This window comes from Aethalodelphis obliquidens, unplaced genomic scaffold (assembly GCF_003676395.1).
Source record: "Aethalodelphis obliquidens isolate GAN/ISIS:26980383/991018 unplaced genomic scaffold, ASM367639v1 scaffold28, whole genome shotgun sequence".
NCBI lineage: Eukaryota > Metazoa > Chordata > Mammalia > Artiodactyla > Delphinidae > Aethalodelphis > Aethalodelphis obliquidens.
Genome location: NW_020837972.1, coordinates 4,528,091 through 4,554,178, shown reverse-complemented (window position 1 = coordinate 4,554,178; position 26,088 = coordinate 4,528,091). Strand labels below are relative to the sequence as shown.

The 26,088-nt window shown below is 50.3% G+C and overlaps 1 protein-coding gene across 2 annotated transcripts in view; it reads left to right on the top strand.

Annotated features, from left to right (window-relative positions):
• Window positions 1–13,271: 13,271 nt before the first annotated feature.
• Window positions 13,272–26,088, top strand: part of ASPHD2 (aspartate beta-hydroxylase domain containing 2) — a 40,221-nt gene continuing 27,404 nt past the window's right edge. Inside the window, exons 1-4 of one of the 2 annotated variants that reach the window (XM_027124429.1) lie at window positions 13,282–13,593; window positions 17,168–18,265; window positions 23,466–23,579; window positions 24,176–25,992. In XM_027124429.1, coding sequence (XP_026980230.1) covers window positions 17,383–18,265; window positions 23,466–23,579; window positions 24,176–24,285 — 1,107 coding nt within the window. In that variant the 5' untranslated portion in view covers window positions 13,282–13,593; window positions 17,168–17,382 and the 3' untranslated portion in view covers window positions 24,286–25,992. Of the gene's footprint in view, window positions 13,594–17,167; window positions 18,266–23,465; window positions 23,580–24,175; window positions 25,993–26,088 lie in introns of those variants that run through there. The other variant, XM_027124428.1, reaches the window with a different exon arrangement.

Below are 26,088 nucleotides of genomic sequence, written 5' to 3'. Positions count from 1 at the left end.
GAGCCCGTTGATGTTCACTTGGTGAGGCCTAAAATAGTACACAAGGTTTCTACAGACACGACGCTAAAGGAGAGCGTCCCTGGACACAGAGACAACCTGAGAAAATGCCTAGATGCCAGAGTAGAGGGGATAAGCCTGGCCAGGTAGGTCGGGGCTCTCTTGCAAGGGCTTGACAACCAAGCCAGTGAATCTGCGTCTTTTCGGTAGATAAATTGGGAGCCTTTGAAACCAGGGAGTTGCTTTAGAAAGCTGAAATTGTCCATGATATATGGGGTGAGTGGGGGGAGGGGATACTGATTGGGGAATGGTGCGGATCGGAATTGCTGTGGTAGCCAAGAGAATGGGAAGGAGGGATGCTTGTGGGCGAGACAGTGGAGGTAGAGTCCACTGGGTGCAGCAAGCACTTGGGAGTGGAAGAAATCAGAGTTAGCTTCTAGTATTCAAAGCAAGGTCTCTGGGAGAACAGTGGGGCCGGCAATGGAAACTGTAAAGACAGGAGTCGTCTTTGGTTTGGGGTTGGGAGGCAGAGCTGAAGGAGTGTCAGAAGCATTTTCATAAAAGATGAAACTGCTGCAACACGCACACACACACCCCACCACCACCACCAGCAACAGCGGACAGCAAGCCATCGTGGTCCTTTCATTTTATTTGCCACTGTTTTTATCATGAGCAATGGGCACAGGACTAAAATAACATTTCTGCAAATTCAGAGGGCAAGAGCCATCTGTCCTGCGATTTCTGCTTCACTGTCAGGTGAGTCAGCAGAGGTGAAAGTATTAGCTCCCCCTTTGATCTCCCTGCAAATTCCCCTCTTTCCACATCGACCTAAACATTCATACTGTGGGCATATACTTCCTGGGGCTAACTGAATAAATTCCTTTAGGGACAGATCATGTGATTGGGGCCCGGAGGAAAGCCAAAGAGTAGTGAAGAAACGTTTGGTGAAAGTTACATAACAATAGGAAAATTCCTCTTCTACCAAGTCATCGGTCTTCTAGAAAGGAAGGCACTTGGAGGCTTCATATCCAAGAGGCTGTTATTGTTATCGCTCTCATCATCATTTTCATGTTTCAGGCGCTTATGCAGTGCCCAGCTGTGGCTGTTAATTGGCCAGTGAGTTAAGAGCATTCATAGAGCAGACTCTCGGACAGCCAGCACTAAGGGAAAAATGGAAAATAAAAGTTGCAGTCCCCGTCCTCCGAGAGTACTCTCTAACGTGAGTAATTCAAACACAGAAGATCATTTAGAAATAAGGGACTAGAGGCTATGAAGTACTGAACAGTAAAGGGCTAAAGGTTAAAATTTAGTATTTTCATAGGGTACCAGCAAGTAGAACTCTTAGGAAGGAGTGTTTGGGGAGCCCAAGAGCAGCATCTTGGGATGGAGCAGTCTGGAGAAAGTTCTCTCTTCTTTTTCATCAAGTTATTCTGGGTGGGCTTCACCAAGGTGATGTATCGAGACATATAGAGAGAGAAGAGCTATTAAGTCGAGTGCTTGGACATCACAAAGTGATTCTGAGATAAGTGAAGGGAGGATAATTCTAGGAGGGAGAGTGATTGGGGGAAATCCAGCAGTTTCTAAGGCAAGTCCAGTGCGTCTCAGTGGAGTCCTCAGAATATCTGCCCCAGAACAGTCTGATTCAGCTGGTGGGAATGGGCCAGACAATCCCCGTTCTAACCCGGCCCCAGGTGATCCCGAGGCACCCTAAGTTTGAGAACCATGGCAAGTCTTTCTCCCCGGTCCTCCCATCCCTGTAATGACTCTCATGTATTCAATCATGTACGTATTCAAATATATGTACCGAGTCTCTGCTGTGTGCCATGCTCTGTTGTAGGGGCCGGAGATGCAGGAGAAAACAAAAGAGACCAAGTCCCTGCCCTCCTGGAGTTCATATCCTAGTGAAGTAGCCAAACAACAAACCAATAAATATACAATAAATATGCAACATGGTGATAAGCACCGCAGGGGAGCCAGGAAGGACAGTGGCTCCAGTGGACGACGGATCAAGTGCTGTTGTATATCAAAGGACAAGGAGGTCCTCTCTGATCAGTGGCATTTCAGCAGAAACCCAGCCTTTCTAAGTGCCCTGAGACTGCTGGCTGATTTGCCCATTCCCTGAGTTCTTCCTCATCCTCCAAATTCATTCCTTCACCAATACTGAGGGCGTCTTGTGTGCCAGTAAGATCTCTGCAGCACCTGCTGCCCAGCCTCATCAGGGCTGCTTTGTTTTTTTCCTGCCATTCTCAGCAGTTCCATGGTTTTTCACAGCCCCTGCTGATCGCCCAAGTCTCTCCCACACCCTCCCCACCCACTGTACTTCCAATCCATTGCTCTGAATTTCCATCTTCCCAAATCAACATGGTGCTCCAAACATCACACTCTGTAGGACACAACCCGCAGAAGGCTTGGCAAGGGCTAGATGATGGCTGGAGCTCCAAGGAGTAGGGAAGTCTGTGAACAGCAATAAACTGCATAATCACGCTGGCTCCTCTTGTGGTTAAGCAAGATCCTGAAGGCAGCAGCCTGGATGAAAAGGGTTAAAATGTGTGAATAAGGAGGCTGGGAACAGGAGGACACCGGATACCTGCTAAACGAGACCGTGTAAAGGATTCATGTCATCCCATTGAATCCTTATAACAATACTATGAGGTTGGTATTAAGCCCATTTTGACAGGTGGACAGCTGAGGCTCAGTGAGCTTAGGTAACCTGTGTCTGAGGCCACACAGCCAGTGATGGATGGAGATGGGATTCAAACCTGAATCTGAGTCTAAAGCTCCTTGCTTTCTTCCATCAAGTGAAGTGTGAGTTTGTAAAGGAAAAAATTCTCAACAGTGCATCTCAGGTTAAGGGAAATCATGACAACTTTGCCAGCTGAAGACTCAGAGGAACTTGGAATACAGCCCTTCAATTCTAGGTAGGTCATATGTGTCAACCAGCAGGTTGAGTTGATAACAATCACGTCGTGACCTGACCACGCTCCCATGCCACTGCCGGATCAGCTAGAGAGAATCTGGCAGGGCTGATACATTTCTACCTTAGCCAGGTAGAAGCAAGGGAAAAATGCAGACCAAAAGACAGCAAAAGAGAAGCTTGCAACAAAACAAAACAAACCTAGACTAAACCCTAAAGCATCTGGTTCCAGCTGTTGCAAATTCCCAGATGCATGAAAACCAAGTTCGTTAATAAGAAATACAAAAAAGGGGAATTCCCTGGCAGTCCAGTGGTTAGGACTCTACACTCTCAATGCTGAGGGCCTGGGTTCAATCCCTGGTCAGGGAACTAAAATCCCACAAGCCACATGGCACAGCCAAAAAAAAAAAGCAATGCGAAGAAGGCTTAGCTCCATGGAGCTGTCCTAAGTTCATTTACTGAGCCGGAGCTTGTAACAGTGATCAGGTGATTTCCGGTTGTGACTCCACAGCACTCGTCTCCTCCCTCTGGGAGTGTGAACTGCAACGACAAGACGTCTACTGTCTGGACTCTTCCAACATGCTTCCTTTTCCCTGGAACCCAGGAAATCCTGGCTACCTGCAGTGTGCAAAGGCAGCTGGCCAGGCAAGGAAGCTGGCGCCAGGTCCCGGGGGCCCCTCCCTGGAGGGAGCAAAGTTTGCCTCTCAGGTTGCAGCTGCAGAAAGAGGGAGGAGACTAGAGGGACGGGTTGGAGAGCCGTGGAGGCAGTGGTTTGGACATCAACTCAGTGAGTCATGCCCGGGGCAGCTTTTTACAGGAGTTGCAAATTCCAGTAACAGCAGATGAGGGACATCTCTCGAGGGACTTCCAACCAATCGAAAGTGCCTCTTGCTCCATTTTGGCAGTTCTGAGTCCGCATCCAAATAGCTTACCTTCAAAAGCAGATCCTGAAGTTTTTCCTTGCATGGGTCCCTGGGCTTCCTGAAACCAGGAGGTTTTTCTGCCCTGAAGTTGGAGATGTTGGGTGATGGCCATTGTCAGCAAACACTGCGCCTGAGTCTGGCCCCTCTTCCACATAGGGATGCGATTTCCATTTCCTGTGTCCTGGAGGGTGAACTGGGTGTTTTTCTTTTGCCCCTCCAGATCCACTCCCTGGCCGCCTCCCTGTTCTCAGCCCTGGGGAGGCTGACCTGTGTGATCTCCATCAATGGGCTCCCTCTCTTGTGGTGTCCAGTTGGTAGAGCCCCAGCAGGAGATGAGAAGGCAGGCAGAGAGTGAGGTCATTCTTCCCAGGTTCCTGTATGTGGGGTCCCGCAGGCTGACAGGGTCCCTTATGGGAAGAGTACAGCCCTCTCTAAACAGTATCTCTATTTCTAGATTCTGGTAACCACTCTCCGTGTCCTTTCCAGCCTAAGGGAGTAACAGCTCCCCCTGTTACTAGCTCTGGGTACTGCACCATCATTGAGGTTTCCTTAAACTTTGCCCTCTCCCTTTATCAAACCCACGTCTTTATTCTGTTCCACGACAGTGATATCCACCACTCTGTCTTCCAGCTCACTTATTTGTTCTTCTGCCTCATTTATTCTGCCATTGATCCCTTCTAGTGTATTTTTCATTTCAATTATTTTATTTTTTTAAATAAATTTATTTATTTATGGCTGCATTGGGTCTTCGCCGCTGCACGTGGGCCCTCTCCAGTTGCCGCGAGCGGAGGCCACTCCTCGCTGGAGCACGGGCTCCAGGCGCGCGGGCCTCAGCAGTTGCGGCAAGTGGGCTCAGCAGTTGTGGTGCACGGGCCCAGCTGCTCTGCAGCACGTGGATCCTCCTGGACCAGGGCTCGAACCCGTGTCCCCCGCACTGGCAGGCGGACTCCCAACCGCTGCGCCACCAGGGAAGCCCCTTCATTTCAATTATTGTTCATCTCTCTTTGTTCTTTAAATCTTCTAGCTGTTTGTTAAACATTTCTTGTATCTTCTTGGTCTGTGCCTCCATTCTTTTTCCAAGATCTTAGATCATCTTTACTATCATTACTCTGAATTCTTTTTCAGGTAGACTGCCCAGCTCCACTTCACTTAGTTGTTTTTGTGGGTATTAAACCCAGTGGGAGTGTGCCATCTCCCCACTTCTGGGCACCTGAGTGATAGCAATTATTTAGGTAAAAGCCATCTTGACCCACACCTCTTCTCCCCTGCTGTTACTGCTACTCTAACCTACCTCCGTCTACAAGGACTAATAACCAAGTGTCGTTCAAGAGCCTTTGGAGCCTTTGTGGCTGTCGAGCAGAACACATGTCAAGCCACTTAGAATAAAACCCAAGCTCCTTCCCAGGGCTTGAGAGGCCTGAGCCTGCTCTCCAAACCCCTCTCCCTGCACGCTCCCTCTCCCCTCCCCCAGCCACATGGGCTTTCTGCCATTTCCTAAACATGCCGAGATTGCTCACACTTATAAGCCTTTTGCACGCACTGTTCCTGCCGCTGCCAGGTCCCAAGGTTGTCAAGTTTAATCCTCACTCCTGCAAGTTCCCAGAGGCAGAAATTCATTTTTTAAAGTTTTTTTGGCATCGTTTCGTTCCGGGAGCTACAAACTCAAGTGCCTGTGGAACATGTCAGGTAACATAAACAGGGGAAGTGGCCAAGGCTAATAAAAATCATTCAGCTCTCTTGGTCTGGCTTTTGTTTTCCCACTTTTGACAGAGACATGAAAGCAGAGAAACAGTTCTTACTATAAAAACACACACAGTGCAGAGTCAGTGATGGGGGCAAGTGACAGTCCTCCTTGGCGTTGGGGAGCAGTAGACAGCGGGTGTTGACTGCAGCAAACCTCCTACCAGCCAGTTTGCTGTTTTGCAGAAATCAGTCCCAGTATGACCAGAAATTGCCATTTTTCACGAGAAGCTGGAAATCCTGGTTTGTATGTGGTGTCTCCTAATTTTTTAAGGTTGACAATTCTTTAAAATTAAAGTGTAGTTGATTTACAATGTTGTGTTAGTTTCTGGTGTACAGCAAAGTTTCATATATGTGTATATATATGTATGTATACAGTACATATATTCTTTTTCAGATTCCTTTCCATTGTAGGTTATTACAGGATATTGAATATAGTTCCCTGTGTTATATAGTAGGTCCTTGTTGTTTATCTATTTTATATGTAGTAGTGTGTATCTGTTAATCCCAAACTCCTAATTTATCCCTCCCCACCCTTCTCCCTTTGCTAACTATAAGTTTGCTTTCTATGTCTGTAAGTCTGTTTCTGTTTCGTAAATAAGTTCATTTGTATCATATTTTAGATTCCACATATAAGTGATATCATATGATATTTGTCTTTGTCTGACTGACTTCACTTAGTATGATAATCTCTGGGTCCATCCGTGTAGTTGCAAATGGCATTATTCCATTCTTTTTATGGCTGAGTAATATTTATATATATATATATATATACACCCCACATCTTCTTTATCCATTCATCTGTTGATAGACATTTAGGTTGCTTCCACGTCTTGGCTATTGTGAATAGTGCGGCTATGAACGTAGGGGTGCACATATCTTTTCGAATTAGAGTTTTGTCTGGATATATGCCCAGGAACGTGATTGCTGGACCATATGGCAACTCTCTTTCAGTTTTTTAAGGAACCTCCATACTGTTCTCCATAGTGCCTGCACCAATTTACATTTCCGCCAACGGTGCAAGAGGGTTCCCTTTTCTCCACACCCTCTCCAGCATTTATTCTTGGCAGACTTTTTGATGGTGGCCATTCTGACTGGTGTGAGGTGATACCTCACTGTAGTTTTGAGGTGCATTTCTCTGATTATTAGCGATGATGAGCATCTTTTCATGTGCCTGTTGGCAATCTGTAGGTCTTTGGAGAAGTGTCTATTTAGGTCTTCTGCCTTCAGTTTGACAATTTTTAAAAGCCCCTTGTGGGCCACACTGAATGTATATTCATGCTGGATTTAACACAGAGGCCACCAGTACTCAATCACTGCCGTATATTCAGTGGGCACGGCACAGAGTATATGTTCAACAATTCTGTGCAGAATAAGTAGTCTTCCCAGGTGACTTCTCAGCTTCCCTCTGTTGGGAATGTAGAAAAAGTGGGTTCAGAATGAGAGGACGCTTCTCCTTTCTAGCTGGGAGTTTCAAGATATGTCTGCTCCTGAGCTCAGGGGCAGCCTGGATGAGTTCCGTGAATATGAGATTTCTCTACCACTCGGGCTGAGGCTGACGTGGCATTGATATGGCCGTGCCTGTATTTTAACAGTCTGCAACCATTCTGATGGTTGGTGCCATGATGTACTGGTTGTTAAACAATTTTAGTATCAACCCCCACTGCGTGCACAAATGGAAGGCTATATTGGCCACAGTGTGTGTCCACCAACAAAGGCTCTTAGAGGTGGGAAAGGAAGCAAAACACACTCTAGTTCATTTAGAGGTTGAAGTCTATTCCAGGTTTGGTAGAGGGCTGATTCTCTTCAAGACCTTATAAACCTGCCCATGCTTCTAATGGCTGTTTTTCCATCACAGAGGCTGATAGGTTCTCACACCTACCTTCCCTGCCCAGCCAAAGCTACTCCAAAGCTGCTGGAGATTGAGGAATGACTGGTGTAGTCCAGTGAGCCAGGTCAAGCGGGGGCTGGGTGGTGACCCAGTGGAAGACAGTGGCAGAAACAGGTGATGGCTTTGGGAAGAAATTTTAATTAATTCACTTACTCCAATGTCTAAGGCAAGCTATCCCAGTCTTCACAGCAGCAGGCTCACGTCTGGTTCTACCTATTTGCACTGTAAGCAGGAAGTTCACCGTCTGTTCAAACGCAAAAGAGATGTTAGCGGCACTTTATTGGATCAGCTCAAGGTGATTTAGATTTGTTCTTGGAATCCATTAAGCATTTGATAACGCGCGGAAGTGTGGCTCTGCTTTCTGGACAGATAGAATTACTCCTCTGTATATGCTAACCAACCAAAGTGTATCATCCAGTGCGATAAAGCTATTTGGAGAGATATGCAAACTCATTCCCTAGGATTTCTGACGCAGGCTTATCCTAATGTTGCTCAGAGCAGAGCTTCCCAGCTTTCTTTTGTTTTGTTTTATTGAAGTATAGTTGATTCACAATGTTGTGTTAATTTCTGCTGTACAGCAAACTGATTCAGTTACACATATATATATTCTTTTCCATACTCTTTTCCATTATGGTTTATCACAGGATATTGAACATAGTTCCCTGTGCTATACAGTAGGACCTTGTTGTTTCTCCATCCTATATGTAATAGTTTGCATCTGCTAATCCCAAACTCCCAATTCTTCCCTCCCCCACTCCCCCCAAAGCTTCCTAGTTTTTATTTGGGGTAGCCTAGGGCAATGGTATACAAACTTATTTTAGTTTTAGGAACTAAAATACAAGTACAGAAGCCAATGAAAACCCAGCTGCTCAGAGGCAAGCAACTAAGAGACCCTGGGAGTGTGCCTGTCACCCCACTATCTTCATCCCCTTTCTCTTGTTGCCCCTACCAGGGCTACTAGGAACCTCAAAGTTGGAACACAGTTGAAGCCGCTGTTCTGGAAAATCTCCAAGTAGCTCAAGTCATATTGGAAACCTGTAACCCAGACCTTTAAAAACAAAGTTCGTTTTACCTAATCAAATTGCCTCCTTGGGCTTCCCTGGTGGCGCAGTGGTTGAGAGTCCGCCTGCCGATGCGGGGGACACGGGTTTGTGCCCCGGTCCGGGAAGATCCGACATGATGCGGAGCGGCTGGGCCCGTGAGCCATGGCCACTGAGCCTGCGCGTCCGGAGCCTGTGCTCCGCAACGGGAGAGGCCACAACAGTGAGAGGCCCGCGTACCGCAAAAAAAAAAAAAAAATTGCCTCCTTATAATTTATAATTGTGTAATAGTTCAAACATTCATAGGGATAACAGGACAAACATTTATGTACCTACCACTTTCCTTTGCAAACTTAACATTTTGCTTTGTCGCTTTGGTTTTTGAAAGGAATAAAATACTTAAAATATTGTTGAAGCCCCCCCACCACGTACCCTTCCCCAATCCTACTCCCTCTCCTGTATGCTCCCTCCCTAGAAATAACCACTATCCTGAATTTGCATTAATTGGCCCCATGCAAGATTTTTACTATTAATACATATATTAATGTATGCATTTTTCCTGAACGTATATATGTGTATATGTACACATATGTAACATATAATATTATATACATATTCCCTCAACAGCATATTGTATTCTTTGCATGAGTTCACGCTTAAGATCGATATTATGCTACAATACCAATCTGCTGTTTCCTTTTCCAGCTCAACATTATATTTTGGAGATTTATCCATGTTGAAACATTTGGCTCTGTCTCAAGCACTTTCCCTGCTATATCATATTCCTTTGTATGAATTTATGGGTGCGTTTTCCTCTTGATAATGTTTGTTGCCTCCAATTTTTCCCGAAATGTTGCAATGTATATTCTTGTATGCGTCGCACTCTGCAAACTTCTCTAGGGCAAAGGCTTTCAAATTGACCTGACTGCCACCCACTATCAGAAATGCATTTTACACTGGGACCCAGTGCAACACAAACACACAGTACTCTTAGGACACTTTCAGAAACACTCTTTGTAATTTGTGATTGTCTGTTGTCTATTTCATTGTTTCAAATCGTGGTCATGACTCACTCTGTCAATTCTACAACCATCAGTGGAACCCCCAGTTTGAAAATCAGTGCCCTGGAGCATATACCAGGAAGTAGCATGGCAGGATTGGGGGGTGCGCACACCTCCAAACTTTACAAAAGAGGGCCAAAGTAGTTGTGCAAATTTACACTCCACCAGCAGTGTACAAGAGCACCTGTTGCTCCACAGCCTTACCAATACTTGGCGTCAACTGGCCTTTCAATTTTTGCCAAGAGGATGAAAGCAAAACAGCATCTCACTGTGGTTTTAGTTTGCCTTTCCATGATGAGCAATGGGCACGGCACCTTCCTAGTTGTTTACTGGCCATTTGTGTTTCCTCTTGTGTGACTTGCCTGCTCTTATCCTTGGCTCATTTTTATTAGATAATTTTATTTTGTCTGTAGCTTTCTTGGCCCTTTGCTTTTCTCTATAAATTTTAAGATCAGTTTATCTCGTTGCATGAAAAACATTGGGATTGTCATAAAAATTGATTTAAATTTTATAGGTCAGTTGGGGAAATTGACATTTTTGTGATGTTGTCTCTTTGGGAGTTTTTGCATACATTGTCGTTATTCACAATTTATTCTGTGCCCTTCAATATTTTTATTTCACTTTTTTTTCCCCCATCTTTCCCATTTTAGTTAAATTCATTCCTGAGTTCTTTACACTTTTGTTTTGTTGCTACTATGAATTTTTTTTTCAATTACTCTTCCAAATGCCTCCTATTTCTTTTTCTTGCCTTATTGCACTGGTGAAAAGGCCCAGTACAATGTTGGGTAGGTGTGGTGAGAGTGACCATCCGTGTCTTTTCCTTTTTTTAAAGTTAAAATACTTCTGTATATTTGCAAATGCACAGCATTTTCCTGGAAAAATGGGTAAGAAATTGGTTATAATGATTTTCTTAAGGAAAGGGAACTGGGTGGTTGAGGGATAGGGAAGGGTAGTCCTAATAAGTCATTTGTCCTTTTTACTTTTTGTTCCAGGAGCATTTAAATCCTTTTGAAAATATTAAATGAAGTTAAAACATTACAGAAAATGCTGGAATTCCTTTTGTCCACTGTGTCCAATTCTCATTCCTTCTTGACGTCCCTCTAAGTTGCTTTCTCTGAGGGATAGTCTTTATATTTACAAACACTGTAGTACTTTAAGTTTTAAAAAGGAGGACATACTAGGGTATTCTGCCAGTGCTTTTCTCCTGCTTTTACATAAATATGTGTATACATCCACAGAAACCATAGAGTAACGTTTTGTGTGTATGTGCATATTATGTAAATGAAATTATACTGCATGTAGAATTCTGCTTTTTTTTTTTTTTTTTGCTTTATAATTTGTTCAGGAGCTTTATATTGTTATACATACATCTAGCTCTTCCTTTTTAATAGCTGCCCAGTATTATATAACATGAAGATGTTACCATTACTTTATCTACCCTAGAATTTCTCTAGGGCAGATAGAGTAGTGAAATTATTGGTTCTTAGGGGAAACAGATTTGTTGTTGTTGTTATTTTAGCAAATACTACCAAATTGGTCTATAAAGTGACTATACCAGTTTCTTTCACCCACCAAACAAGTATTTTTGTCGAGGGTCTACACATTCCCCTACTGACTTGCTGTGACCTTGAGTGAGCAGGGCATGTTTTCTCTCTGGACCCCTAGTGACTCCATCTGTAGGAGGAGGGAGTTGGGTGGACCCCACGAGTGTACGAGATGGCGTAATGATAGGCTGTGCGGCCTCAGAGTGGGTCGGGAATGACTGCCCTAGAGACAACGGGGAGAGGAGGAGGACGCGGGTAACAGCCAAGCTGAAGCCAGGCAATTTATAAGCACTTGGCCCTTATCTCAACTCCTCCATTAGCACAATGAACATTTATCATGAGCTTTCACCCAAAAGCCCCCTCTGGAAGGCCCGGATACCCTTTTCTGGGGGGAATTCACCTCCCAGGGTCTCCCAGGGGAAAGAATGGCAAGCAGGGTTAGCAAAATGTGTGTATGGTAATTTTGCCGTTGAACAAATAAATGCTCTTAACAAATACAGAGCGATATAATTGCACTGGTCAAAGATAATTACAAGATTTATAGACAATATTAATTCATAATGTACTACAGATGGTGTGGTCCAGCAATGGAACACACATTTACAACTGTATGAAGAATAGTTTTCTCTTTCATCCCTGTCAGTGTGATGCAGTGACTGAACATATGTGTCTTTGGAGAAGTCTAAATATGAGCAACTTTCTGAATGTGAGATGCACCAAATACCCTCCCATCTTCTCCACCCTACCCAGGCTCAACCATTCCGAGGCTGGCAGTGAAAAGATAAAACATGTTTAATGTTTCTAAATCTGATGCCTGTGTCGATTACCCACACTTGGAGCAAATCCATATGCATTTTATGGTTTCGCAATGTATGCATCCGGAATAAAAGAGAAAAAAAGAAAAGTTCTTCCTCCTTTGGACTTAGAAAAGGGGGGAGATGACAGGGATGAAGTGGATTTTAAGACATGGTAAAGGCAGATTCTGGGCCACAGTAGATGTGGATTCTGAGCAATAATGGAGATGGTAGAGGTGGTTTCTGAGAGAGACAAGGTGGATTCTGGGACATCCTAGAGCTAGGCTCTGGGACATCCTAGAGGTAGGCTCTGGGACAAAGGTGAGGTGGATTCTGCGGCATGGAAGAGGTGAGTTCTGGGACAGGGACCAGGTGGGTTCTGGGAAGGGGCAAGGTGGATTCTGGGTCAGGGAGAGGTGGATTCTGGGTCGGGGGGTGAGAGGTGGATTCTGGGAAGGGGCAAGGTGGGTTCTGGGACACGACAGAGGTGGGTTCTGGGTGTGGGGGTGGTGGGAGGTGGGGTCTGCGAAGGGGCAAGGTGGATTCTGGGACAGAACGGATGGACTGTGGGCTGGTCCTCCCACTCCGTGTTCCCAAAACCCACTCATGCATAGTTCCCCCGGAGCCCACAACACGACCCAGGGCCCCTGTTGTCTCCCACAAGCCTTCGTTCGAACATCACTTGCTCAGAGAGGCCTCCCTGGAGACTCCAACCCCGCATTAGGCCCCCCTGTTACACATTCTCATCCTGTCCTGTCCTTTCTCTTGGTAACCACTCTGCCTGGTAGGTGACTGTAGATGTGTACCTGTGATTACTTGGGCACCGCCTACTCCTGGCTAGCCGGAGACTCCCTGCGGGCAGGGGCCACGTCTGGACGGCTCGCCAGAGAGCGCAGGGCCAGCCCCAGAGAGGTTGCCCAATAATCATTTGTATCAAGCGAATGAGTTTGTCTTCCATGAAACTTAAGGATCCTGTTTGATTTGCGGTTTCATTCCAAGTGCCTACGAGGCCTCAAGTAGATGAATGAATCAATAAAGAAACAGGGTGTCAGGGCAAGAGGAAGTGAGGGAGGAAAGAAAAGGGAGGGAAAGTGAAAGAGAAGGAAAGGAGGAAATGTAGGAGGGAGAACCAGAGAAAAGAGAGAGACCAAGGGAGGGAGAACAGGCAGAGGCACAGAGGCAGAACCAGGAGCGGGTGAATTAACGCCCGCCGGACTTCATGAATTACCCAACGCCCGCCCGCCTGCGCGCGCCCTGGGACTGGGCGGGCAGTGCGTCTCCCCGCTCGGGCCCACGGCCGCGCCCGCAAAAGCCACGCGAGCGGGCGGCGCGATCCCGGCCCCGGGTCACCCCGCGTGCGAGTAGCACCCCTGGCCGCTGGGGGTCTCGGCCCCGCCCCTCAGGCCGCCGGCGCTGGCCCCGCCCCGCCCGCATCCCCTCCTCGAGCCTCCCGGCCGCGCGCGGCATTGTGGGAATTGTGGTCCCCGCGACCCCGCGGAGCGCAGCGCGGCGTCGGCACCGGCTGGGAACCGGCTCGGCTCTGGCTCGGGCTCCGGCGGCGTGGGCCGGGCAGCAGCGGGGCGGTGGCTCCGTGGCGTGGGCAGGGGGCGTCCGAGCGTCCGCGCCCTCGGGCGGCGGCGTCTCCCCGGCCCCAGCGGCCGCCCCCGCCGCCCGCGCGCTCGGGCGCAGGTAAGCGGCTTCTCCGGGGGCTGCGGGGCAGGACGGCGGCGCAACGGGACCGACCCTGAGAGAGGGGGAGGAGGCGGGGGCCGGGCGGCTGCAGGCCCGCGGTCCCCACGCCCGGCGGCGCGGCCGCGGAGGGTGCTCAGCGCCCCGCATCTCGGCCCGTACGAGGGGCCCCCGCCGCCCAGCGCTCGCTACGTGCTGAGCGCCGCCGCCTTGGCAGTGTACGCGGCCCGGGCCGGGCATCACCCTCCTTGTCCCCTTGCTCCCTCGCGACTCTGTTCACCGTGTTAACATGCCCCATCACCATCACCTTCTCGGTCACCATCCTCCTTGGTCCCTTCTCTTGTTGCTCTTCCCCTCCCCCCCAGCCCTGTCCATCACCCATTTCCCTTATTTCCCGTGGTGACCCTCCTCCCCTGTTCCATGAGCCTCCTTCCCCAATCGCCCACTTTTCCTGTCAGTACCTTTCCATCGTCCCATTCCCCCCACCCCACCCCCACTCCCGCCCCGACCTCCTGGTGGTCACCATCTGTATTAACCTATTCTGTGCACTCCCCTTTTCCCCCACTCTCCTGAGTGGGTGGATACTGAAAAAGCTGGACAAGAAAGTGAGGAGGAGAGGTCTCCGGTTCCCCGCAGCAGAGGGCTGGCCCCAGGGCAGCTCTCAAGCTCCTGGGTGCATGCATCACACTCCTTGCCCGGCTCCTTGGGGGGCTTCTAGGGTACCCTGAGAGTGAGTAGAAGCTCTCTGGCACTGGGCAGCCTCTCGGACTGGTAATGTGAACTGGATTAGCCAGGTTTGAGCCGAGTGTCTCTCTCCCTATGTGTTCATTGTATCAGAAGTTATATTTGATTCGACTTGCTCACCAAAAAGTGGCCATGAATTCGGACCCTATTCCCCAGAGCTGGCTGACTTTGAAGATCTGGAGTTGCGTATTATTAAAGTGTAGAACTGCAATGAGGTGTCCCCATCCCTGATGAGGACAAGAAATGGAAACAGATGTGTAAAGGAAGCTGGAAGTTACTGTGGTGACAGAGACAAGAGCTGGGGGGTGGGAGTGGGGGGGTGGAATTCATGCCCTCGCAGCTGCAGGGCTGGGGTCTATGAGGGTCAGATGTTTGAACCAGTACTTGATAAACTGCCAATCACCCTGTAAAGGTAAAGGTTTAATTTAGTGTTACGTTTCAGCTGTGAGCTTGTTAATCCACCTCCGGGCTCAGGGTCCTGCCAGCGTAGTTTGGGTAAAAGTAAGTGGCAGATGTGAGAAGTCCTTACTTGAGCTCTCAGTGCTGTTTGTGATCTTGTGAGCAAGGTCTGAAGCTGGGGTCCAGGGCCTGAGGATCCTCTGCCTTTTGTTTATAGCTCAGCTTAGGGAGCGTTCATGGCCGGTGTTGTACAGAATGAGGCTTCCCTGGGGAGAGGGTAAGTGGTGTGACTGTCCAATGGAGAGATTCCCTCGTCATCTACCCGATACCCCGCGTCTTCATTTTGATTGACTTAAACTTCAAGCAGGGCTGATGGGAACTGAAACTTAACAGGTGTTTGTTAAATGATCATCATGTCACTCTTAGAACATTTAAGAGAAACAAACCTCTCTTCCTGAGAGACTGGGTTTTCAAAGTTCCAATTAGGGCTTCAGCACAGCGATGGGGGAAATCCTTTTAGTAAAAGTGCTTGTTATCATACAGATGTTAGTTTCACACTGAACTTCAAGAATCCTGGGGTTCTGTTTGGCAGATGGCTTGCAAACAAAATACCTTTCATCATGATTTTCCTTTCCTTTTCCTCAAGAGGAAACAGCTGCCAGTTATGGGAGGACTAGTCAAGAACCAGGGCCCCGGGGTGAGTGGGGGAGGGGGTCTGTTTCCATCTAGGGGGCCCAGCCTTTCCCTCTTCTCCCAAATCTGTGAAGACATGGAGAACTATGAGGAAAAAATTTAGCTTCTAACCTCCCGACTCTTGTATTTTTCCTAGAAACATAAAAATGTCCGTGAATATTCAGCATATGCGTTTCTGACTGAATATTATAGTCAAGCGATTCTTTATTCAGTCTAAGCTGGGAAGATATAAGTAGGGAGTTAAGGACAATCTAAGGTTTCCCTTTAATTTTAATAGCTTTTGCACGTCTGGGGACCCGCCCCCCCAAAAAAAAAATTCCTTGAGATGTGTGGCAACAAGAGTATACCTTTGGCTGTTGGAATTCTCAGACCTGAGCTGCCTTTCCCTGATGGCCCACCTGTGGTTTGCTGGCTACTAGAGATGGGAATCCACATGTCACAGCGGTCACTAGCACATTCTGAACTGTCACCATGATGTGATCATCAGTGCTTTCAGCCCATCATTCCCCTTGATCCAATGAGAGGAGCATTACCCCGTCTTAACAGATGAGCAAACTGAGACTTAGAGAGGGGAGTGACCTGCCCAGTTTGGGTTCTTAACCTCTCTGCTATGTTGCAAGAATGTTGGGGCCAAATTTAGTCCCCGGAGAAGGGGGAGGGTACAGCTTTCCTGTTTTTATTAGTTGCCTTCTCACATTCCTGTGAGACAAGGGAGAGCATGGTACCAAGCGAAATTTCTGAATTATTCTGCTCCTCGAGGTGAGGGAATGTATTACACATGTAGTAGAACATAGACCTGGCTGTTTTCATCCAATTAGAGCAGGATGGACAGAGAGTTTCACCTGGGAAGCACGGCCGGGGTTCTATAGACACAGGCAATGAGACAGCTGGGCTTCGATCATCTCTTAGGTTGTTAGGATAATCAGCGTGCCGGACACTGGCCCAAACCATCGGCAGGATACGTGGCAAAGCACAGCACTTCTGTGTGTTTTGGAGACAGACCGGAAAGGGCTTCTATTTTCACTCTATCCATCATTTCACTTTCATAATCTCATGGGTGAGGCCAGTAGATAGCCTCCCAAGCGAGTAGACAGAAAATGCCTGGTGTCTGCCACAGATGTGACCCCGGGGAGCCCACTTCCTTTTCCAGCTTGATTTAAGCCCAACCTATGTCAGAAGGGCAAGAGAGGTTAAATCAGAATGATGAAGTGCTGTGAAAAGAGCAAGTAAAACGGAGAATACGCAGTTCCAAATTCCTTTACCATGCGTAAGATGCTTTTGAATCCAGATTTCTCTTTAATAAAAGGTACAGAGATTTAAGGAGAATAAGCATTTATTACATACCTACTGTGCAAGAGCGTAGCAAAATGGGTAGATATGGCTTTGAAGTGAGATGGGCTCTGTGTCCCTGCCCCGGCTGCGTGAACTGGGGTGAGTTATAGGACCTCTCTGAGCCTCAGTTTCCTCATCCATAAAATGGGGATCACAGCACCTCCTAAGGATGACACAAAACAGATGGGACTACTGTAATGATCAAACAGTACTTGATGCAGATTAAACACTACTGGCCTTTTGGGAAAGGGGGTGGTGATAAAATGGAAGGAGAAAGTACAGGATTGAGAAGCGTGTCCCCTTCCAACAGAGACCTGACAAAACGAGCTGGGGCTTTGCGTTTCACTTGAGGACTTCTCCAGGGGTAAAAATTTATGCCGGTTTATTATTATTTTTTTCATCTCAGGTTTGGACTGCCTAAAAAAGTCATTTCACGGTGACCAGCCCCGCTTGCCGACGTGACCTAAAGCCGCTCCTTTGCCCCCACCCGCAGTGACTTTTGCCGGGAGCGGGGGGCTGGGCACAGATGTCTTTCCATGCCACCCTTGGCAGGACCCGAGGAACCGTGGCAGCCATGCCTCCGCCTGCCCCAGCCGCCCCTCACCCCCTACGCTGACCTGCATGGTATGCATGCCCTTGGGACTCCCGAGGACTGACCAGCTGCCCTCTCTTCGGATCCCCAACAGCTCCCCCAAAATGTCGCTCGAGTGGCTGGTGGCCTGGAGCTGGTCGCTGGACGGCCTGAGGGATTGCATCGCCACCGGCATGCAGTCCGTGCGGGACTGCGACACCACGGCCGCGGTCACCGTGGCCTGCCTGCTGGTCCTGTTCGTGTGGTACTGTTACCACGTGGGCAGGGAGCAGCCCCGGCCCTACGTCTCGGTCAACGCCCTGATGCAGGGCCCCGACGCCACGGGGCTGCAGAACGGGTTCGTGTACTGCCAGTCCCCCGAGTGCGTGCGCTGCAGCCACAGTGAGGGTCTCAACCAGAAGCTCTACCACAACCTGCAGGAGTACGCCAAGCGCTACTCCTGGTCCGGCATGGGCCGCATCCACAAGGGCATCCGCGAGCAGGGCCGCTACCTCAGCAGCCGGCCCTCCATCCAGAAGCCCGAGGTCTTCTTCCTGCCCGACCTCCCCACCTCGCCCTACTTCGCCCGGGACGCACAGAAGCATGACGTGGAGCTGCTGGAGCGCAACTTCCAGACCATCCTGTGCGAGTTTGAGGCCCTGTACAAAGCGTTTTCGAACTGCAGCCTCCCACAGGGCTGGAAAATGAACAGCACCCCCAGTGGGGAGTGGGTCACCTTTTACTTGGTCAATCAGGGGGTCTGCGTCCCCCGGAACTGCAGGAAGTGCCCACGGACGTACCGCTTGCTTGGAAGCCTTCGGACCTGTATTGGGAACAATGTTTTTGGGAACGCGTGCATCTCCGTGCTGAGCCCCGGCACCGTGATAACGGAGCACTACGGACCCACGAACATCCGCCTCCGCTGCCATTTAGGTACGTGGCGGGGACAGGGCCTCCCGGCACGCGCTGTTCTAGCAAATACATCCCAGCCCGTCTGCCGGCCGGGAGCCCAGACACCACGAGTTGTAGTCAGTAGCCAGGATTGGGCTTTTTCTCATGCTTCACTGTACTCTGATCAAAAATGGATGGGTCACGTGTGAACAGTGTTGGCAGCAGAGAATTGAGTCAAAAAAGAAACGTGTGGTCAGTATAAACCTAATTTGTGACAGAAACTCCGTCCAAAGGAGCTGTCTGCCGAGATGGGAATGGTCTCCATCTACGCTGTCCAGTGCAGGAACCACCAGCTGCATGTAACTTGAGTGCCTGAAATGTGGCCAGTGCAGCTAAGGAGCTCAATTTTTACTTGAATCCAAATTTTAAAATATGACACTTGGCTACTGTATTGGACAGAGTAGTTCTAGAGCCAGAGGCTATTGGGGTGATTCAGGAGGCTGAAAGATACCCAAGTGCCTTCCGCATCAACAAGGACGAAGGGACGCTTTGTGTGAAGTTGATTTTATTCTGCTTCTAGGGAGGTTGGTAATACGTGTAGTGTGTGTAGCAGTGGTTTTGAGAACAGGGTCTGGAGTCAGATTGCCTGTGTTTGCGTCCTCACCCCACCATGAGCTGGCTGTGTTACTTTGGGCAAGTCAGTCCCCCTCCCTGGGCCTCAGCTTCCTCATTTGGGAAGTGGAGGTATTATAAAAAGATCATCTTTTACAGAGTTATGTCGAGGCTCTGGTGTGATGATGTGCATCGTGAGGCATTTGCTCAAGCAGAGCCTGATAGTGAGTACTTGATAAAAGCAGGCTCAAAAACTACTCGGTGAAGAGGGACGTTAGTTCTCCAGAGTGCCTCCTTCCTAGTGAGTCATGATAACATTGGTTACCAGGGCAGTGGCACCACTGGTTAGCATCCCAGACTAGAGGAGCTGCCGAGAGCCTGAGCAAGGTCCCGCTTTGGAAGTCCGCCCCAGCTTTGTGTTGGAGGGACGAGAGGCGCACGGAGGAGCCCCAGTATAGCCTGGAGAAGGGGGTTCATAACCATGGTCCACAGGGCAGCCTCGGGACTGCCTGGGGGACCTGAGCCCGATGCCCCGGGCCCTTCAGCCCCTCTTCGCCCAGAGCCCTCTGCTTCTCCCGCTCTCTCTGTGGAGACTGGACAGAGGGCTTCACTGCTAAAAAAAACAGAAGGAACTAGGTTCGAGCAATTGACATCGTTTTGAGTATTTCAAGAGTAAAAGCAGGACAGGGTAGGGGCTCTGGAGGGAGTTGCCTGGCTTCGTGGCTGGCTGTGAGACTTTGGGAAATAACCACGTCTCTCCGGGCCTCAGTTTCCACATCTGTAAAATGAGGAGATAGTACTTATTCACAGGAATGTTGAGAGCTTTCAATGAAGTCATATCTGCCATGGCTGCTTGACACGGCTCCTGGCATGCGACAGCATTCGATAAATGGTAGCTAGTAGCTTTTATGATCATACGCTGTGTTGGGCAGTGTGAAAAATGACCCATAAGACATAGTCCCTGCCCCTGGGAAACAGTGGAAAATGCACAGACTCTGGAAGCAAACATACCTGGACTCAGATCCCGGCTTAGCCCCGTTTGCCGGGTGACCCTGGGCAGGCTCTGAAACTGAGCCTCCAATTTCTCCTCTCTGAAATGGGCGTAACACCTACCTGGAGGGCTGTTTGGAAGATTAGAAGTATGTCCTGTGTGTGAAGTGCTTGGCAGGTAGAGGGCAGTCAGTTAAAGGGGGCTCTGGTTGATCTAAGAAGTGAGATGATCGTCTTAGTGATGATCATTGTAATGAAATCTCTGTGTGAGGCACCAGGGCGCACTCTGAGCTCAGGGGACATGGGCTGCCTGTGGGCTGCTCCGGGATGGGGGTCTGACCCTGCAGGACCGCTGGGGCCGCCGGGGTGGAGCAAAGCAGGAGGCTCCCCCTGGGGCTGGGGCGCCGTATCTGGGCTAGCTGGGGAGCCCGCTGGTGGGGCTGAGCTTGACCAGCTCAGTGGGAGCAAACCGCAGGGGGCCTCCCTGCCAGGCTGTGGGCCTCGGGGAGCAATGCTCTTCTTTTTAAAGGTTTCCCTTGTAAGTTTTCTAAAAGCTTCAGAAGGACATGTAGGGAAGGGCACTTGAGCTGGGTGTGGTAGAATTCCGGGCAGGTGTGTCGAGTAGGAAGGGCTGGTGGACCTGCCTCCCAGGTGTTCATGCCTGTTGTGTATGTGTGCAGTGTACGTGTGTGTGTGTGTGTGTGTGTGTGTGTGTGTGTGTGTGTGTGTGTGTAACATGTGCCCACGTGGGCCTCTTTATGATCCGTCATTCCCCTCCCGGCCCAGAGAGTCACTTGCCACCGGAAAAACTGGGTCATCCGTGTCACCCTGGACAGCAGGCGGTGTTGGAAGGCGTCCCACTAGCGTGAGCTGTCCCCATGGCAAGGGTGAGCGCCAGGGTTGGGTTTGCTCCGTTTCCTCCTCTCCTCTGTCTTTCCACCCAGGAAGGAAAGAGAGGGGTGTGAGACTCACGTGACCTCGTGTGTTGACATAGGGGGTGTCCGGAGAATGAGGTCAGAGGCAGGAAGGGCCTGGTACGTGCCAGCGGCCACACCTCCGCCAGTTACCTGGCAGACGTGGGGAGGCACCTGCGGTTCCAGAACTGTGTCCTTGCAGTGCCCCGCAGCCTCCCTTTCCGCCTTCCGTCTTGAGTGGGGGCTGGGGGCATCGTCCCGGCCGCCACTCTTCAGCCGTCAGCGCCTCCGGGTGGCACACGTTTGCCGAGCCTGCTCCGAGCTTCCGCTAGAGGTGGCATCGCTCAGCACCCGTCCATGCGGCCCAGCCGTCACCCAGCACCCTGTACGGGGCTGCGAGGTCCCCACCCACTGTCACGAAGCTCCAGGGAACAACCTCTGAAACTAATGAGGCAGCTGTTAGCCAGGAGGCAGATACCGGTCCAGTGGCAGACCCTCAGGGAAGGGTGGATGAAAGTGTGTGAGCGTATCCAGATTCTCGCTACAAAAGCCCGTTAGGCTCTCATTTTCCTTTCATGAGTATATTGTTGGATTTCTCGGCCGTCCGGCTGGGTGATACAAGCTGGTCAGCTCCTGTCTGCCTTGCCCACCCTGAGTGCCAGCTGCCAGCCTCCTGAAGTGGTGGACAGAGCCCTTTCTCCACCCGTCTTGCGCCTCTGTCCATGGGCATTGGGGACAAAGCAGTGAGCCCTAAGCCAGAGGGGGCCTGGGGACATGGGACTGGCCGAGGCCATGCGTGGGGCCTATGTGTCCCCAGTAGCCGCCCGAATGCTCTGTTTGGGCGAGTGTTAATCATATCTGCCAGCCAGGCTGGTTTATGGCAGTAGGCGGGGATGGTGGGCCGCTGGAAGGCTGGGGCGCAGTGAAGGGAGGCGGAGGCGAGTGAGCAGGGGCTGGGAAGCCGGCAGGCCAGGCCGTTTTTCTGTTGTACCATTGGGGTGGTGATGAATCATTTTGTGGCCCAGAAAAAGGGGAGCTTCTTTTTGGAATCCTGGGGTGTTCTGTCCCTGCAGAGAACCACCTATCCCTAAAGGCCTTCTCCACTGAACCAAGCGGTGGAAATCTTTCAGGCGGAGCGGAGCTCCTTTACAGCCCTAACCTCCCCCAGCAGCTGTTAACAGTAGTGGGAGATCCTGGTTCCAGAGGCAGAACTGACAGTGTCAGCTGATTCAGTGAAACGTACTATTGATAGTTGAAACATATTAACTACAGGGAAGTTGACAACCACTTAGCCTCACTGCTACCGATGTAACAACTAGCATTTATATCCTACTGTCCAGTGTTGTAAGAGCCTGTTTCATGGAGCCAGACAGATCTGGGTTCAAATCTCAGTTCGCGCAGGACTAAATAGCGACTTCCAGCAGGTCACTTAACTTCTCTGAAGCTCAGTTGCTCCATCTGGAAAGTGTGTGATGTCCGTAAAGTGTTTATTTAACACAAACCTGCTCACAGTAAGTCTTCAGTGATTGGTAGCAAGGACAGTGGTCACACAGCCTGGAAGGCAAGTGTGCTCATGGCCTCTCTTTACAGATGAGGAGGCTATAGCTCAGAGAGGTTGAGTGACTTGCTCAGAGTCACCCAGCACGTAAGGGTGGTCGTCTGACCTGAAGTCCTCTCTCCTGCCCATTACTCCACGTGGCCTCTTTGTTTGAATTCTTACTCCATATGTGTCTCCTGGTGCCATCCATTTCTGGTTCAGAGGGTGTGTTAAATCCTCAGGCTGTTGAGAGTACGCTGTTTCATGTGTGTCGTAGGGACATTAAATCAGAGCGGGGATGCTGACTGGCCCAGGGTCGTGATTATCAGGGTGGGTCACTGAAGACAGACAGAACACCATGATCCCAGGCCCTCTCGCAGGGCCCACTTCCTCCCGGCTCAGGGCCTACCCAGCCTCCTCTGAGTCAGTTAGGTGGCTGTGCCGGTGCCTTCATTCACAGATGACCAGGTAGTGCCAGGGGCCAAGCGTTCCTTCACACCCTTGAGTTGGAAATGGGGGTGTGAAAGTGCATGCACGGCAGCGCTTGAAGAAGACCCCCCTTTCCGGGGTTCTATACCTGAGCTCGGGTCCCCCGCCTGCATTTTGAACATATGGCTTCCTACGAGGGTGGCAGGCAGCTTCCTCTGAAAGCTCAGGCGTTTCTTTAGGGGTTGTCACCATTTTCCCAGAATGAGGCTGGGGAAACTTGGACTGTGAACATGCCATCCTCAGGCCTCACAGTGGATTTTAACGTTGGACCCTAAAGAGGAGGGCACTGTGTGAGTCTCCGAGTCTTTAATCTCGACGGAAGCAGCCTTTGCCTATTGGGCAGGCAGGGTTCTGAACCTGGCCTCCCTCGGTTTCCGGGGCCCCACGACTGGGCTTCAGGAGTCTCACAAGTGGAGCGCAAGCCTTGGTCCGTGCTTTAATCAGAGTAGTCCCTGGCCCAGAACAGATTAAGCCACCAGAGGAATGAGTTTCTCCAGGGAGCACAGTGAGGGTGCAGGTGCACGGCCTGCATCTGTCCTAACGGACTGCCTCCACCCACCCACCAAGCGGGGCTCCCGAGGGGTAAGGCGCAGGGTCGGGGCTTTGGAGGTCGAGAGCTTCCTCCAAAGCCTGCCACTCCCGACTTCCGGCGTCCCTGGCCCTGCCCGCCTTCATTTTCTTTTCTCTGCTTTGCCCCCAGGTCTGAAAACTCCGAGTGGCTGTGAGCTGGTGGTGGGCGGGGAGCCCCAGTGCTGGGCAGAAGGCCGCTGCCTCCTCTTCGATGATTCTTTCCTGCACGCCGCGTTCCATGAAGGTGAGTGTCTGTGTGCCCCGTGGCCGCCTTTAAAAATATAAATATATATATTTACATGTATCTTTAAACTTTCTTTTTAAAGCAGTTTTTGGTTCCCAGAAAAGCTGAGCAGGAAGTACAGAGTGTGCTCCCTGCCGTGACCCCCATAAATTTCCCCTCTCTTAGCACCTTGTAACAGTGGAGTACGCTGGTTACAATGGCCGCGCCAATTTTGACACATCATCAGTAACTCAGGTCCGTAGTTTACATGAAGGTTCACTCTTACTGTTGTACACTCTGTGGGTCTGGACAAACGTGTGATGTCACGCGTCCACCATGACAGGATCGCACGGAGTAACCTCCCTGCCCTAAAAGTCCTCCGCGTTCCACCTACCACGTTTTCACCCTTCCCTCCCTCTGCCCGTTTCCTTTCTGCACTCTGCTCAGAACCTTCTGGGGTCTTCTGATAATGTTGTTGATCAGAGAGGAGGAGAGCTTGCGATCTGTGCCGGGGTCAGCAGGGGTCCCTGCCCGAAAGCTGACCGCGTGGGTCTGGCTCTGCCCGGGTCCTGGCTCCGGGCGGTTTGAACCTCTCCTCTCTCGCCGCCCTCCCCCAGGTTCGGCGGAGGACGGCCCACGGGTGGTTTTCATGGTGGATCTGTGGCATCCCAACGTCGCAGCGGCCGAACGGCAGGCCCTGGATTTCATCTTTGCCCCGGGACGATGAGAACATTGGTCGTGCTGCAGTCGCCGAGAGTGGCCGCGGTCCGCCCGGGCAGACAGGGGTGCGGCCCGGCCCCTGCCCCTGTTCCAATTCCATGCCTCGACAGAATGCTCTCATTTGGGATTTGGTTTTTAGGTCGTGTTGGGTCCCTCTTTCCTTCGGTTATTGAAAGTGGGAAATTTTCAGCTTGTATTTCCTTAGATTTTTTTTCCCTTCCAATCATTTGCTTCTGCGATTCCTTTCTGCCTAAAAGCGCATTACTTTGCTCTGTGACCAGAGGCTCGGGGTCCCTGTCGTCTGTGTCACGCTGCTACTTGGTTTCGTCAGTGCTCTGAAATAGGGTCGCCAAATGGTTACTTGTCTGGATGTAATAACGTAAATCTTCCTGTCATCTTAAAAGAAAAAAACAAAAACAAAACAAAACACTGCAGATCAGAGAGCTGGAGGACGTGGCCTCTGCTGCTGTCACGATCACCCTGGGCCTCAGACACCCGGGTCGGGGGAGCCCGCGGTCCGCATCCCCAGCTGTCCCCTGCTGGCTTCCTCGGCAGGGTGGCCCAGTCAGGGCAGGGCAGACTCACCATTGCTCACCTCACCCTGAACCCAGTCGGGTCCCTGATGGCAAGAGCATCAGGCTGGTGGCAATGGAGGCTTTTCTGTAGACGTTGCTTTCCGACAGAGCTGAGGCTGGTGTCTTCGAGAGCCAAGCTGGGGCTCCCTCGGTTCAGCAGCTGAACATGTGATTCGATTACCTCACTGCCTACAGAAGCCCTACTGCCAAGCCGGGCCTGGAGAATTCCCCGTTTGAGCTGTTTGGAGTCCAAGGTGATGAGCATTCAGACCCCCAGGCTGGCTGATGGGCGCCGAGGTGAGATGAGACCTCACTCATCCAGTGACGTTCTGGAAAAGCCTTTCTCTGGCAAAACTGGAATCGTAGATCCGCCCGAAGTGTCTGTTTTGCTTTGGAGTTCTGTTTCCTATGATTTCCCATTTGTCTGTACATAAGCGTTCAAACGCTGGGCTCGGAGATCATGGCAGAGTCGGCCCTGTGTCTCTGTCAGTGCACAAGGGTGTGGTGAGGGCCACCTAAGCCAGTGTGTGCACGTGAGGACACTGGGGGGACCTACATACCCAAAGGACCCATGGTCACGGCGCTGGGTCTGCTGTGAAGGACGTGGCCAGTTTGAGGCACTAAGTCTAGAAGCAGCCCCCCGTTAGCCGATGTGTGAAGGAGTCTCCTCCAGTCACACTAGAGATGCCTTTTTTGAATAATGTATTACGGCAGAGTCAGGTTTGTAAAGCCTTGGAGCGGTACGGAACATACTGCTTGTCCCGTCTGGGTCCAGTGTTTCTATCCGAACGGAAACCAGCAGCTTCTGGGAGGAGCAACCGTCAGAAGTAAACGCGGTCTGAAACGCACTAGGTAGTTACTAGCAGGTGTGCAAAGAAACCGTGTCTACATTTGAGTACAATTTCTACACAGATGTTTTTCAGCGATTAGAATGCAGGAAAGGGCAGAAATGTCAAACACACCTGAAGTCTTTTTACTTGTTAAGTTTCTTGTTAAAGAATCCCTGAGGTGCATGATTTCTATACGTACTGACTGCTCTACGTTTACAAAGCCAGCAGCCCACACAGGCCCCTGGCTACCTGTGCTCACGTGACGCGGTTGGGGAGCAGAGGGTAAATAAAAGATCTTGCTGAAAACCAGAGTGAAGTGGTAAAGCGGTCTGTTGGAGAGGTGATGTGGGACTTGGGCAGAGGCTCCGAGAGGGCCACTCGTTGCAGGCTCTTGGTTTCTGGATT